The sequence below is a fragment of the Copadichromis virginalis genome, linkage group LG20 (genome assembly GCF_057382275.1).
Source record: "Copadichromis virginalis isolate Kocher_CV1m ecotype Utaka linkage group LG20, C_Virginalis_male_GT1.1, whole genome shotgun sequence".
Classification (NCBI taxonomy): Eukaryota; Metazoa; Chordata; class Actinopteri; order Cichliformes; family Cichlidae; genus Copadichromis; species Copadichromis virginalis.
The window spans coordinates 34,010,749-34,023,639 of record NC_140637.1 but is presented as its reverse complement, the minus strand read 5'-3'; the positions used below and the strand labels follow the sequence as shown (position 1 = coordinate 34,023,639).

At 48.1% G+C, this 12,891-nt stretch overlaps 1 protein-coding gene and 1 long non-coding RNA gene across 2 annotated transcripts; one reads left to right on the top strand and one right to left on the bottom strand.

Annotated features, from left to right (window-relative positions):
* Window positions 1–4,154: 4,154 nt before the first annotated feature.
* mapre1b (microtubule-associated protein, RP/EB family, member 1b) lies at window positions 4,155–12,633 on the top strand. Its single transcript, XM_085443341.1, has 7 exons — window positions 4,155–4,318; window positions 6,050–6,180; window positions 6,575–6,720; window positions 8,454–8,655; window positions 8,766–8,875; window positions 8,957–9,109; window positions 9,657–12,633. The coding sequence occupies exons 2-7, from the start codon at window positions 6,060–6,062 to the stop codon at window positions 9,699–9,701; spliced, it is 777 nt and encodes a 258-aa protein (XP_085299467.1). The 5' UTR covers window positions 4,155–4,318; window positions 6,050–6,059; the 3' UTR covers window positions 9,702–12,633.
* LOC146685270 (uncharacterized) lies at window positions 5,215–5,865 on the bottom strand. Its single transcript, XR_014917099.1, has 2 exons — window positions 5,470–5,865; window positions 5,215–5,377 (listed from the first exon to the last, which is right to left on the bottom strand). It is a non-coding gene; the product is annotated as an uncharacterized LOC146685270 (long non-coding RNA).
* Window positions 12,634–12,891: the final 258 nt, after the last annotated feature.

Here is a 12,891-nt window from a genome sequence, read left to right as displayed (position 1 = left end):
TCCATTCTGCTGCTGATACAGACTTTAGGTTTCTGAACATTAAACTTGTTGCTGCCTTTCATAGTGTGTAACTTAAAGGCCCTGAGTACTCTGAGTACTTTCTCCCACACTGGAAACACTGGGATGATCACATTATTTGAACATTACCTAATAAGACTGATTCAGCACAGACAGTTATGTTAAACTTTCCTAGCAGTCCTTCACAAACAGGGAACAGTCTGTCTATTCTCTCCATCTGTCAGCTGCTGCTGGCTCTTCCTCCTCCTCTTCCTCACACACTGCTGAGTTTGTCCTGGTGGATCATCAGGGCTGCAAAGCCTCACAGATGATGTGCAGCAGTGTGTCCCTCAGTCTGTCCTCACTCTGGACACTTGCAGTCGTCACACATGGAAATCAAATGTGTGATAAGCTGCAGGATTCAAACACAAGTGTAACTTATAAACACATGTTCATACTTTTATTCCACAATCAGAGAGAATCCTGCTTGTGCCGTGATGTTCAGGACTGCAAACCGAGCAGCATCACTGACTTTCAGCTTGTTGTGTTTGTGGATATATGACGGACTTTAATTATCCATCAAATCACCACATTCTCTGTAGGATTAAGGTCGACTATTGAACGGTGGATATTTTGAAGTAAAGGCTTTAAAACCAAGTTAGCACAAACGTCACTAATGTCACATAACTTTGCCGACATGTGGCCAACAGGAATGTTTTAATGTTCTTCATTATTAAACATTCGCACATAAATAAGTGACGTCATATTCAGTACTTTGACAGTTCACTCTTGGCCGCTCCCTTCTGCCGTATTTTGCGGCAAAATTATCCACACCCACTGCCACGCTATGAATTGTGGGACCACGAAGCGTGCACCGGACCACGCTTGATATTTGGGGAAATCGACGGCGCATTTGGAGTACGCTTCGGATTGGGACAGCCGTCCTCGCGTCGCTGTGACGTAATAGGTCTCAAAATGCGTACTCGAAGCGTGCGGTCGCTGAATTGGGACACAGCCATTGAGTGCCACACACAGTGGAGGACACAAGATGTGTCCCAATTCAGCGACCGCACACTTCGTAGTACTCGCCTCACGTAGCCCGTGAAGTGCGGGTACTACGAAGTGTGCGGTCGCTGGGACACAGCTACAGTCTGATGTTCCAGGTGTAGCCACGCCTCTTTTACACTAATGAAGGACACACCTGTGAGCAGCAATGTTCCCTCTAAGCTGCGCGCGTGCGCAATTGCGCACTGATGGCACGGTCTCTGTGCACAAAAAAAAATTCTAACCTAAACTGAAATTAAAGTAAATATGTTAACAATTCTGTTCTGCAGTGTGAGTCAGTGACTGGCTGCTCCTGTATGGGATCAGAACGATGCCACCTTATCACATAGTCAAATCAAATCAAATCACTTTTATTGTCACATCACATGTGCAGGCACACTGGCACAGCACATGCGAGTGAAATTCTTGTGTGCGAGCCCCACAAGCAACAGAGATGTGCAAACACAACAACACAAACGAGCAAAATACAAGAATGGCCAACCTGAAACTAATAAATATATGTACAATATATAATAGTGTATGCATTTCTGGATGTGTATACTAAATATTTTCCTACGTGTGTGTGTGTGTGTGTGTGTGTGTGTGTGTGTGTGTGTGTGTGTGTGTGTATACACATTTTTACAAATTAAATAGTAAAAAAAAATAAAAAATAAAAAAATAATAATAATAATAATAAAATATATAAAATATACAGAGTTGAATATGTGCAAAACAAGTGGCATTTATATACAGTGTGGAGTGCATAATGTTGAAGTTCCAGTAGTGAAGCTGAGGTGTCTATGACGTGTTCAGCAGTCTGATGGCCTGATGGAAGAAGCTGTCTCTCAGTCTGCTGGTACGGGACCAGATGCTGCAGAACCTCCTTCCTGAGGGAAGTAGTCTGAACAGTTTATGGCTGGGGTGACTGGAGTCCTTGATGATCCTCCCCGCTTTCCTCAGGCAGCGCTTCCTGTAGATGTCTTGGAGGGAGGGAAGCTCACCTCCAATTATCCGTTCAGAGCACCGCACTACTCGCTGGAGAGCTTTGCAGTTGTAGGCGGTGCTGTTGCCATACCAGGTGGTGATGCATCCAGTGAGGATGCTCTCAATGGCACAGTGATAGAAGGTCCTGAGGATGCGGGGGCTCATGCCGAATCTTTTCAGTCTCCTGAGAAAGAAGAGGCGCTGCTGCGCCTTCTTCACTGTTTTGTTTGTGTGTACTGACCACGTAAGATCCTCAGCCAGGTGTACACCAAGGAACCGGAAGCTGCTCACTCTCTCCACAGCAGCGCCGTTGATGGTGATGGGGGTGTGTACTTCTCTGCACCTAGTCCAGCCAATGATGCGATTCACATTCGTATATACGCAGCTAAGGGTTGACAGGCTATGTGCCGGTGTTTTAGCAAAGCGGCTGATGTGGAGTGAAGCCACGTTAACGACAACGTGTACAACCACTGGAGATGTGAGCAGGACAGACGGAACAACTGACGGACAAAGTGTGGACTTTATAGCAGTTTTTAAATTGTGTTGATCGGCCACGTAAAACCAGAGTTGTGATAAAATATCTGCAATGTTTGTTTTTCTTCCTGAATACTGTCGTTGTTTATATTTACTGCGGGAAGAAAACGCTGGAAAGCCTGTGAACAAAAACAAAACACCCCGCCCTTTCCTATTGGTGGAAAAATGTACCATGTCGACCAATCAAAACATGGCATTTAGTTGTTAAGATACTGGAGGAAGTTTTAGGAGTGACGGAGTGTTTTGAGATGTGAGAGATTTGCGACGTTCAGCGCAAATCTTGTGTAGTTAGTGTGTAGTGTAGTCAATAGTTTTGTTGTGTGTGTCAAAACAATGAGGCAAAAATAATTTGTGTGGCATCAGATTTGATGCAGAACAGCTGATTGTTCTGTAAATAGTTTGAAATGTTTGTTTAAAAACGCCTTGGCTGCATTTTTAGGTAAACAGCTGCAAAAAACTTTGTTGTTTGCATAACTCAGTTACTTTTTTGAAGAAGTAACTATATAATTAACTGCCCAACATTGGTCATTATTTACTGTATTTTGCAGACAGAGTTACAGACTCTCTCCCAGACCACAGACTCATAATACAAGTCAGAGCTTTATTGAAAGAAAGAAAGAAAGTTGTGTTTTCAAAATTGTTGTCAAAGTTATTTTTACTTCCAATAGTGTTAACATGCTGCACAGGTCATGAACAAGATTTTTTTTTATTTTCATTGTCAGTGGGCTAAAGCAGTTAATTAAAAGTCGTCTAACATAAATGTAAATGCTGTAATTTGATTATTTTAATAAGCTGTAACTTGCATGGATTGGATGCTGGCGTGACCACAGTGCACACGTCTGCTGTCGCTCACAGTGGTCCAAGGGACGCTCAGGGAGTTGGTGTGCTCGCTCAGACACATGAAACATTAGAAGGAACATTAGAGGGATCTTTGGTGTGCAGTCCTGGTGGATTTTAGCAGCTGTGTGAGAGCAGGGCAAAAATAAATACACTCACCTGCCACTTTGTTAGGTACGCCTCTTCAACTGCCCATGACACAAATGTCTTATCGGCCAATCGTGTGGCAGCAGCTCACACACGGTGAAGACGACCTGCTGAAGTTTAAACTGAGACGATGAAGATTTCGGTGACTGTGCTGTGGTTCTTTGGGCCCTTTAATACCAACAGATTCAGGTGGTGGCCGTTTTTCAGTAAAATCAGTTCATCTCTTCTCTCTTGTGGTCTTTATTTGGCGTTAAGCTCCTAAAATCTCCATGTAAATGTAAGCTAGGCTGTTCTTCCATTATTCAGCTTCCTGTGATAGCAGAGTGAAGGCCTGCTGCTGCAGGAGGTGGGAGTGCACATGTTTCTGTGTCACTACAGGAGGAAAATGATGTTACTATGGTTATTGGGATGTCGATACGTCACTGAGTGACGTAAACCTGACCCGCTGCTCCTATAATATGAGGATGTTTTTGTCGTGAATGATGAATTTATTGAACATAATCCTTTTTATGAATAATGACCTCACCATAGACCATTTTGTTCGGACGTCTCGCTTCCGTCCGCCGTCCTTACGTTTAGGCGTTTCCCTTTACGTATTGACGTCATCGCATCGCTTCTTCCGCTGCCGGCAGAGTGGACGTGAGGAAGAGAAGAAAAAAGCAGAAGAGGAACAAACGTCGAAACGAGCGCAGGTTGTTTTTTTTATGAGAAACATTTCCCGCTGAGAAGAGTAAAAGCTCCAAGTTCGAGAACCGCGAAAGAAAACCGGCTGCAGGTAGGTTTGAAGCCGGCCGGAGCGGCTGGATAACGGCGGCGCGCTCTGTTAGCTTCACGGTTCTAGCATGTAGCTAGAACCGTGCGATCCCGGAGCCTCGGACCGGGCACCCCGGGGCCGAGCTCCAGCTCTGGCAGCTGCCGGTACGGTGACGGTTTAAACCGCTATTAACGGCTCTTATCCGAGGAGGTTTGACTCAATAATGGCCGAGGCTAACGGGAGCTAACCGGGCGGTGCTTCAGGGCGGGGGGGGACCGCCTGCAGGTCCGGGAGGTGACTGACTCAGCCGGCCGGTGTGGGCGCGTTTAGCCGATGACCGAGCTTTATAATATTAACACAGATAGCGGAGCTCGGCCAGTGTCTTCCCAGGGAGCCGGACGCTGACCCGTTCGGTGCTTGGAGCCGCGGACCTGACGTTGCTGATCACCGCTAATGTTAGCAGCGTGTGGCTAACGGTCACTTCCTCACAGCTCAGGAGCCCGGCCTCATCTGGTCAGCTACAGGGGCCACTGCCCACCTTTAAAACTTTATTTTTGGTCCTCTGAATAAAGAAAACGAAAATCTGAATTTAACAGCAAAGATAAAACCAACTTTTCTTCTTTGAGAAATATGCTAATCTGCATTTACTGGAGATGATATTTGAATAATATTTGAATAAATGTTGGAAGATGGTTTGTTTGTGATGAGGAAAACAAAAAAACCCAACAAATGCGTCACTGTTACTTTCAGACTGACAACTGATGGTTGTTGGCTGGGAAAGATGTCCGTTTATTAACCTTCACGACCTGGTTGGTACCTCACCATACGTGACTCCGCCCACTGTCTGCTCAGCTTCCTGTAAACAGCTGTAAGCATGATGACACTGTTGCTGAATCACACAAGTTTTTGTAGCAACATTCACAGTGATGTCACTAAATGAAATCAGCTGATGGACCTGTCAGTGTTTACTACCTGCCCAGGAGCATTTGCTCTGCTGTAGATTTTCTGCTGGTCATCGATGGCATTCAGCTTCCTCTCCTGAGAGGATCTCTTGGTGTGAAGGCTGCTTACAGATGACTCCTACAATAACCACATGTTTTGGCCTTTAAGATGTGACAGCTGACCACATCTGTACATTGTGTAGCACTGACCTCCAGCTGCAGAGGACATACCTGAAACAGGCATCGTCGGGACTGCTGTCTGTTTAGTTTGTGATTTTTGCTGCTGACTCAGAAAACTGCGACTGCTCCTGTAGATAAAATGCTTTGAGTTTTACATTGTGCTCATCTGGGAGGTTTGTATCTGGGTGTGCCTGCAGCCTCGTCCTCAGCGGCAGATTAAATGTTGGCCGAAGGTTGCAGCTCGTTATCTGACGCAGAGCCACAGACGGGCCTGCAAGTACGAGCAAACGCCAAAGAGTCGGTTCAGATCCACATTTCACCCGTTTCCATCACAAAAGGACAGGAAGTCGTGCTTTTTTTGTTTGTCTTGTCTGAAAAACAGAAATTCTGAGTTTACTGTGATCAAACTGCATTTCATGTCCTTTGTTCTGAAATTTGACAAACCAAAACAATTACTTTTCAGCAGATTAATTCAAAAAGTAGTCCAGTGTTTCCACAGAGTAGAGGATTTATCTAATCGGGTCATCCTCATTGACGAGGTCCTGATCGAGCAGGTTTAAAGTGACAGTAACAACCCGACGAGCTGTCGGTGTGATGGCCACCATGTAAGTGTGTGTGTCTGTGTGGTCAGGTGACCGACGATGGCTGTGAACGTGTACTCGACCTCAGTGACCAGCGACAACTTAAGTCGCCATGACATGCTCGTGTGGATCAACGAGTCTCTACAGATGAACCTCACCAAGATAGAAATGCTGTGCTCAGGTAAGCGAGGACTTTCAGCACTCTTTGTGCCGTTCTCTTAAATCTGCAGCTCGCCGAGGGACCGCCTTCATATTTGAAACCTAAACGTACGTCAGGTGATGATCAGATTAGTCTACAAACCCTATTCTGACCCTTTCAGGTCACCGTTGAACAGATTCAGTCACACTAACCTTTCTGTGGCCTCACGCTCTTCTCGTCTCCGTATCCTGAGGCGTTAGCATGTGACTTCTATCACTGTGTGGGTTACATCACACAGCGAACGGGAAAGAGACGATTAAAGCTATTTCTAAAATCAAACGTGCAGTTTGTCAGTTTTGATTTCTTGTGGTGTGTGACGCCGCCGTTGACGCGGTGTTTCCTCTCCGCCTGTAGTCAAAGTGTTTCCTGTGTCCAGGTGCTGCTTACTGCCAGTTCATGGACATGCTGTTTCCCAACTCTGTGCCTTTGAAGAAAGTGAAGTTCGGGGCCAAGCTCGAGCACGAGTACATCCACAACTTCAAGCTTCTGCAGGTGGCCTTCAAAAAGATGGGCGTCGACAAAGTAAGTCAGGCTCATTGATGAGTTTCTGTTGGCGGCGACGCACAATCCTCAGATGTTGAGATCATCCGTTTCACAGATGCAGACAATAATAATAACGTGTTTAAACGTTTCTGTTTGACGACTGTAATCGTGTTCGTACGGATGCAGACCGCACCGCTCTGTCGTGAAGCCGTTTTGCTCGCGGTACATCACGTCGCTGGTTCTTTACCTCGCAGCATGAAGAGAGACGCCTGCTGCTGTGAACTGATGTCATATTAAAACATGAAGGATTACCACCTTCCTGTGGTTTCCTAGTGATGGTCTTTTGTTGTGAAGCAGCCGCAGGAAGCATTGGCGTAACTGGAGCAGGGGTGTGTTCGGCCTGAGCGACGTGAATCACTCTGAGGATTAGCGAGGATTTGGTTTCTGTGGGAAATCCACAGCTAATTACATGCTACGCTGTTCCTGCCACAGTGAAGTCGTTCAGCTGAAGCGAGGACACAAGTCCTGCGTACAGCGTGAACGCAAGGAATTGCGGCTGATCCCGGCTGACCCCCGGCCTCTAAGCGCTGTTCTGCAAAGACGCCACCACTGACGCCACGCCCACTTTCTCGGAACTGAGAGCAAACGAGCGCCCTCCCGATCTCTGAGCTCAGTAAACGCTTACCTGATGACTTTATGCTCTCAGTCCGAATGAATAAAGGATGAAGTTCAGGAAGTGATGGTCCCATTAGAGCAGCAGAGGAGTGTGGACATGTTGGCGCGGCTCAGGAAATGTCCCAGCGAGCTTTGAACGTGCACATTTGCTTTGTATTTCTTTTTACTAACGCTATTTAAAAGCTTTAAAGACAGTGCAAACATAAAGGCAGCGGAGGAGCGCGGCGCTCCCTCGCCAACAGCTGTGATCTGTAACCAAACACCTGTTCTTACAGCAGTGTGTGAATCAGACCGGACTCGCTTTGTGCTCGGCTCGCTGCACATCTTTGAGGGTTGAAAAAAGCTCCTCAAACCTTTGAAAGTCTCTGTTTGACTTTGTCTCTTTTATTCGCATTAGTGGAAGTTTCTTTGTTTCTGGTGCTTCCTGTTCTCTGGTCTTTCTAGCAAACTGAGCTTCATTAATGTCGGCTCAGTTTGTCCTCTGGATCCAAACGTGTTTCTTTCGGGATGATCTCTGAGCTCCTTCCAGAAGGTTTTTAACTCTGTGCGCTTCAGACGTGTGCAGTCCAAAGAGCTGCAGAGACGATCCTGCTGCAGCTCGACGGGCGGAGACGAGAACGTTGAATTCGTGACTCTTCGTGACGAGGCGCTTGTTTGGAACGAGAGGTGGTGGTGAGCTGGTGCAGAAACAAACCTGAGGTCTGATTGTTCTGAACGGTTAATTTCATTCTAGCAAATGACAAAACGGAAAGAATGAACATGTCAGGTGGGGGGACTCGAGGGCGGCGTTATCAGCTGATGTAAATGGCTAAATAATGTCCACCAGAGGTCTGGTCGTGAACTAATCATCTGATTCAGGTGTGCTGACCCAGGGTGAGATCTAAAACCAGCAGGACACCGGCGCCCGAGGCCTGGAGTTGGACTCCGCTGCTGTAGACGGTTTAACGGGACTCTGTGTCGGTCCAGGGTGGGACTAACATGATGTCCGTCGAACTTTAAATGTCAAAGAGACAAAAGTGATGAAACTTGAGTTTTTATGTAAACCCTGCAGTCAGAGCGCCGCTAACAGCCTGGCGCCATTTCTCCGTCTCTTCCAGATCATTCCGGTGGACAAACTGGTGAAGGGGAAGTTCCAGGATAACTTCGAGTTCGTACAGTGGTTCAAGAAGTTCTTCGACGCCAACTACGACGGAAAGGAGTACGACCCCGTGGAGGCGAGACAGGGGCAGGACGCCATGCCCACGCCCAACCCCGCCACGTCAGCCCTCAACAAACCACCCAAAAAGGCCCTCAATCAAGGTAAGAGCCGACTCGTCTGATTGGTCAGATTTCAGATGGGTGACGGTTACAGACGGGTTTAGAAGTGCTGAAGTTTTGATCGTGTCGCTGACCTTCTAATTTCTCCTCAGCTCCTCAGAGGCCCCCCGTGGCTAAGGTGGCGCCCAAGGTGGCTCCGGTCAGTGCGAAGAAGGCGGGGACGGGAGGAAACGACGAGGAGGTGGCTGAGCTCATCAATGAGGTCAGAGGGCAGACTGTCGCCTCTGTAAGGACGACGGCGAGGCGAGGAGTGCTGATCAGGTGTCTTTATCTTCGTCCACAGATGGAGATGCTGAAATCCACCATCCAGGACATGGAGAAGGAGAGAGACTTTTATTTTGGAAAGCTGAGGAACATCGAGCTGATCTGCCAGGAGAAGGAAGGCGAGGGCGACCCGACGCTGCAGAGGATCGTCGACATCCTCTACGCCACAGACGTGAGTGATTAGCTTTCAATAATTCATGAATCACGTGGCTAAATTACAGAACCGGAGGATCCATTTTTACTCTGCAGCTCAGATATGACACACCAGACATCCCTCACACCTGATTGGCTGAAATGCGCTCCGTGTTCCTCACAGGAAGTGCCATTTGTTGCAGTGTGAACAGCTGCTGTGGATTCTTGCAGAGGCATGCAGCTCACTGTGCCAGCCTCCCACGCTGCTGCTTCATTTACACACATGTATCATTATTGTGTTTATGCAGATTAATGTTGTTTTTTTAAATGCGCTCTTGAACTCGTTGGTGTGGTTTGTGGCTCTCGGCCGCAGGCGATGCCAAAACTTCCAAAAGCTCCTCGGGAAGGATCCTAAACACACGTCGGCACTTTGACTGTAAACACATTTAAAAAGTGCTTCTTCACTGGACACACACACACTTTCATTTGATATAATGCAGCACGGCACATGATTGGTTTGTAGTGCAAACAGGAAGTGACATTTCGTGCTGAGCCTAAAACTGTGTCCCGTCTGCGTTTGTCTCCAGGAGGGCTTCGTCATACCGGACGCTGAGGATCAGGAGGAGTTTTAATATTCAAGACTGCAGCAACGTTTCTCGTAGACGTCCTCGCCCACCAACCCGCCTCCACACCCCGATCAAGCCGAGCCTTTGGTTTTTATATCCAGCGCCGAACCCGGTCTCAGCTTGACCCCCCCTCCCCCTCCCCCCCCCCCCCCCCTCCCCCAAAAGTACCTGCTGGACTTCTCCTTCGTCTCACCTTCGACAAACATCCTTTACCGCGAAGCCTCGGCCCCGCCTCCCCCTGTTACTCCATCTTTCCCAAAACCGGATGGTGCCAACAAACATATCTGGTGTTTGTAACGAACTTTGATTTGAAAACACGGTGATGATGTTCTCTGTGTGTGTGTGTGTCTGTCTGTGTGTGTTTGAAATGAAACGTGGAGATCCTCCTCCGCAGACCCGGCCGACTTCCCAAACTAATCCCGACACATTCCGAGCGAACCCGCTGAGGGTTTGTGCAGGTTTAGTCTGGGACGCGGCGCCGCCGGCTCGTCTGCTGGCCTTCTTCCACCATCTTTATTTGTGCTGAGCTTTTGTAAATTGATGCTCCTGTTCTTCACGCCTCCCACCTCTCTCCACTGGTTGTGTTTTTGTGTTTGGCACGTGTTGTTCACCTTTCTGATCGCAGCCACGTCAGCGCAGAGATTTTTCCCTCACACTGAAAATGTTCCTGGTAGCACATCGGACATGTCAGGCTTCCTAACAAACTGCAGGACGTGTTTGCGTTTGGCAGCCTTCTGATCAACACGACAATGTTTAGTAAAAAAGAACCAAACCAGATTGTTTTGTCTGTTTCCTGCAGCGGCCCTTACACATCACGGAAAACCCAAATGCTGTGCGCTCCAGCCGAAACCCGACTGAGCAGCTGGGGGCAGAGGGTGGGGGTACCTCCACCCTCAGGCTGTGCTGTCACTGACTCCGCCCCTCTGATGCACTCGCTGTAACCCCTCTTTGGTTTGCACAGCAGTCAGCTCGTCTTCAATCTGCGCGCGCGGGTTAAAAGCCTGTCCGGCTCTTTCGGGCTCGCGGCCGATTGGGTCTGTCTGCGGACGCTTCCTGTTAGAGTTCGGCGTGTCCTGCGTCGGGGTTTAAGCGTATTGCTTAGCGTGCTGAAGGAAGCGCGTGGGAATCACTGCGAGTCTGCATACACGTCCCTGCAGCGCTGTCGTGGGTCTGACTGGAGCCCAGTTTCTGAAATGTTCCATCGATGGCCTTAATCTTTCTTTACTGTGTGTGTGTGTGTGTGTGTGTGTGTGTGTGCACTGTTTGTGCGTTTACTGTCAGTCTGGAGGTCGTTGTGGGGAAACGCTCGGCGTCCGTCTTCCATCAAACGCTCCCAAAAGTGTCCGGCTGAGGCTCGGTCCGCTCTCCTGCTTGTTGCCTTCAGCGTCTCCGATCTTTTCGTTTCTCCATCTTTTTCAGAATGTATTTTCTGGAAGAGCGGGCGGAGCCTCGGGGTGGGGTTACCGGCTAGTTTTTTGGTCTGTGCTGCAGCACATGTTGCTTTCGGACCCGAGGAGGAAAACTGAAGTAGTCTCCTAGTTTAAGTTGTAGTCTGGCTTCTGATTAATGCGACTGATGTGAAAGTTCATAAAGGCACAAAAGCAGGTTTGAAAGCTCTGCAGGGATCTCTCTTTCCAGAAGAATGTGAACCACGCAAAAGAAAAGGCACTCGTGATCCGTTTTATGCAGGAACTATTTCCCTCTGCCGTCTCCATCCGCCGGTTACAGCTCTCTCACGGGCGGAGGGACCCGAGTGTGGATTTGGGTTTCTTTCTGGAAAGAGACATTTCTGCATTCTTGAAAAAAATCAAAGAACTTTTTTTTTAAATTTTTTATTTGTTTGCGTTTCTTTTTTTCTAATTTTATTTTTGCGTGTGCCGTTTAGCTCCGTCATAGTGACGAGTGGGCGGAGTTAAAACAGGCGGATCAGAAGCCCTGGCGGCCGGGCAGAGGTGGTGGAGATGGGTGGGGGTGAAGACAATTAAACATTAAACTTTACGTGAACTGTATTTTGGCACGTTTGTCCGAATGAATTTGTTGAAACTTTTGCTGGCGTCACGTTAAAGCTGGTGGCGTGAGGAACTGGAGGCGGAGCTTCCCTAGAGACTGACCCCATTAAGGCCCGCCCCTCCAAACCAGTAAAAACCTTCAGTAAAATTCACACGAAGCTCTGAACTGTTAGGAAAAAAACACGTCGGCGTGGAACTGTGACTTTCTGTCTAAATCTTTTTTTGAGGGGATTAGAGGAGCAGGAAGTGAGCTTGGGTTTGGTCTAAAGAATGCTCGTCTGTGCTCGGAGGTATTTGATGTTGAACCAAAACAGCAACAGCATGGCGGCATTGCTGCGTCCACACTTACCGCTGTCTTCAGTAGCATAAACGTCTTCTTCAGCCGCTGACCCTCCGCCATGTTGGGCTCTCAGCAGCACAGAGTTGGTAGAAAAGAGGTAATGGTTCTATTCTTCCACCCCTGTGGTCCCAGTAGCCGATCCAGAGCTGGTACGGAGCATCTTCACCTGGACACAGCTGCTCTGTTCTTGGAGAACCTCTGAGGGCGTTACTTCCTCCGCACTGCCAACATCAGGTGACCAGGTTAACGGCGCTTCTGTCTTTGTGCTGAGAGTTTTTTTCACGTCCGAACGCGGACTGCGGTCTGCTTGAACGATAAGTGTGTCACTGTAAGTGTTAGAAGGACTGTGGTGGTGTTTCATGTCTGACTGGTACAGAACGTGTCTGAGCGAAGGGAAATACTCGCTTTAAAGGTAATGATGCTTGACTGACCTCTGACCTCTCTCCCCTTTTAACGCTCTGTGCCGATAAGCGTGCACGCCGCGGGCCAAGCGCCACCCGAGTCTTCTCTGTCCGGGCTTCTCTCTGTGTTTGTTATACTTCTTTAATAAAGTTTCGTACAGACAATAAAACAGTATTTCCACGCCTGAGTCGGCTGTTTTTCCTCCTTTCCACAGAATCGCGCTCCAACTTGGCGATGACAGGAAAACAATCCTTCAGGTGTTTGTTAAAAACCACTCCCACTCAGAGAGGCAGCAAAGCTGAGAGTATGATGGGTTTTTTTGGTCTGCTGGGTTTTGAGTCTAACATCTGCAGGAGGTCCAGATGTTCTCCTGAAGCAGCGATGGTGTGAGTCACAGCAGGAGCTGAGCTCACTCCTCTGCTCTTCCCAGATGTGCCTCTAAGCT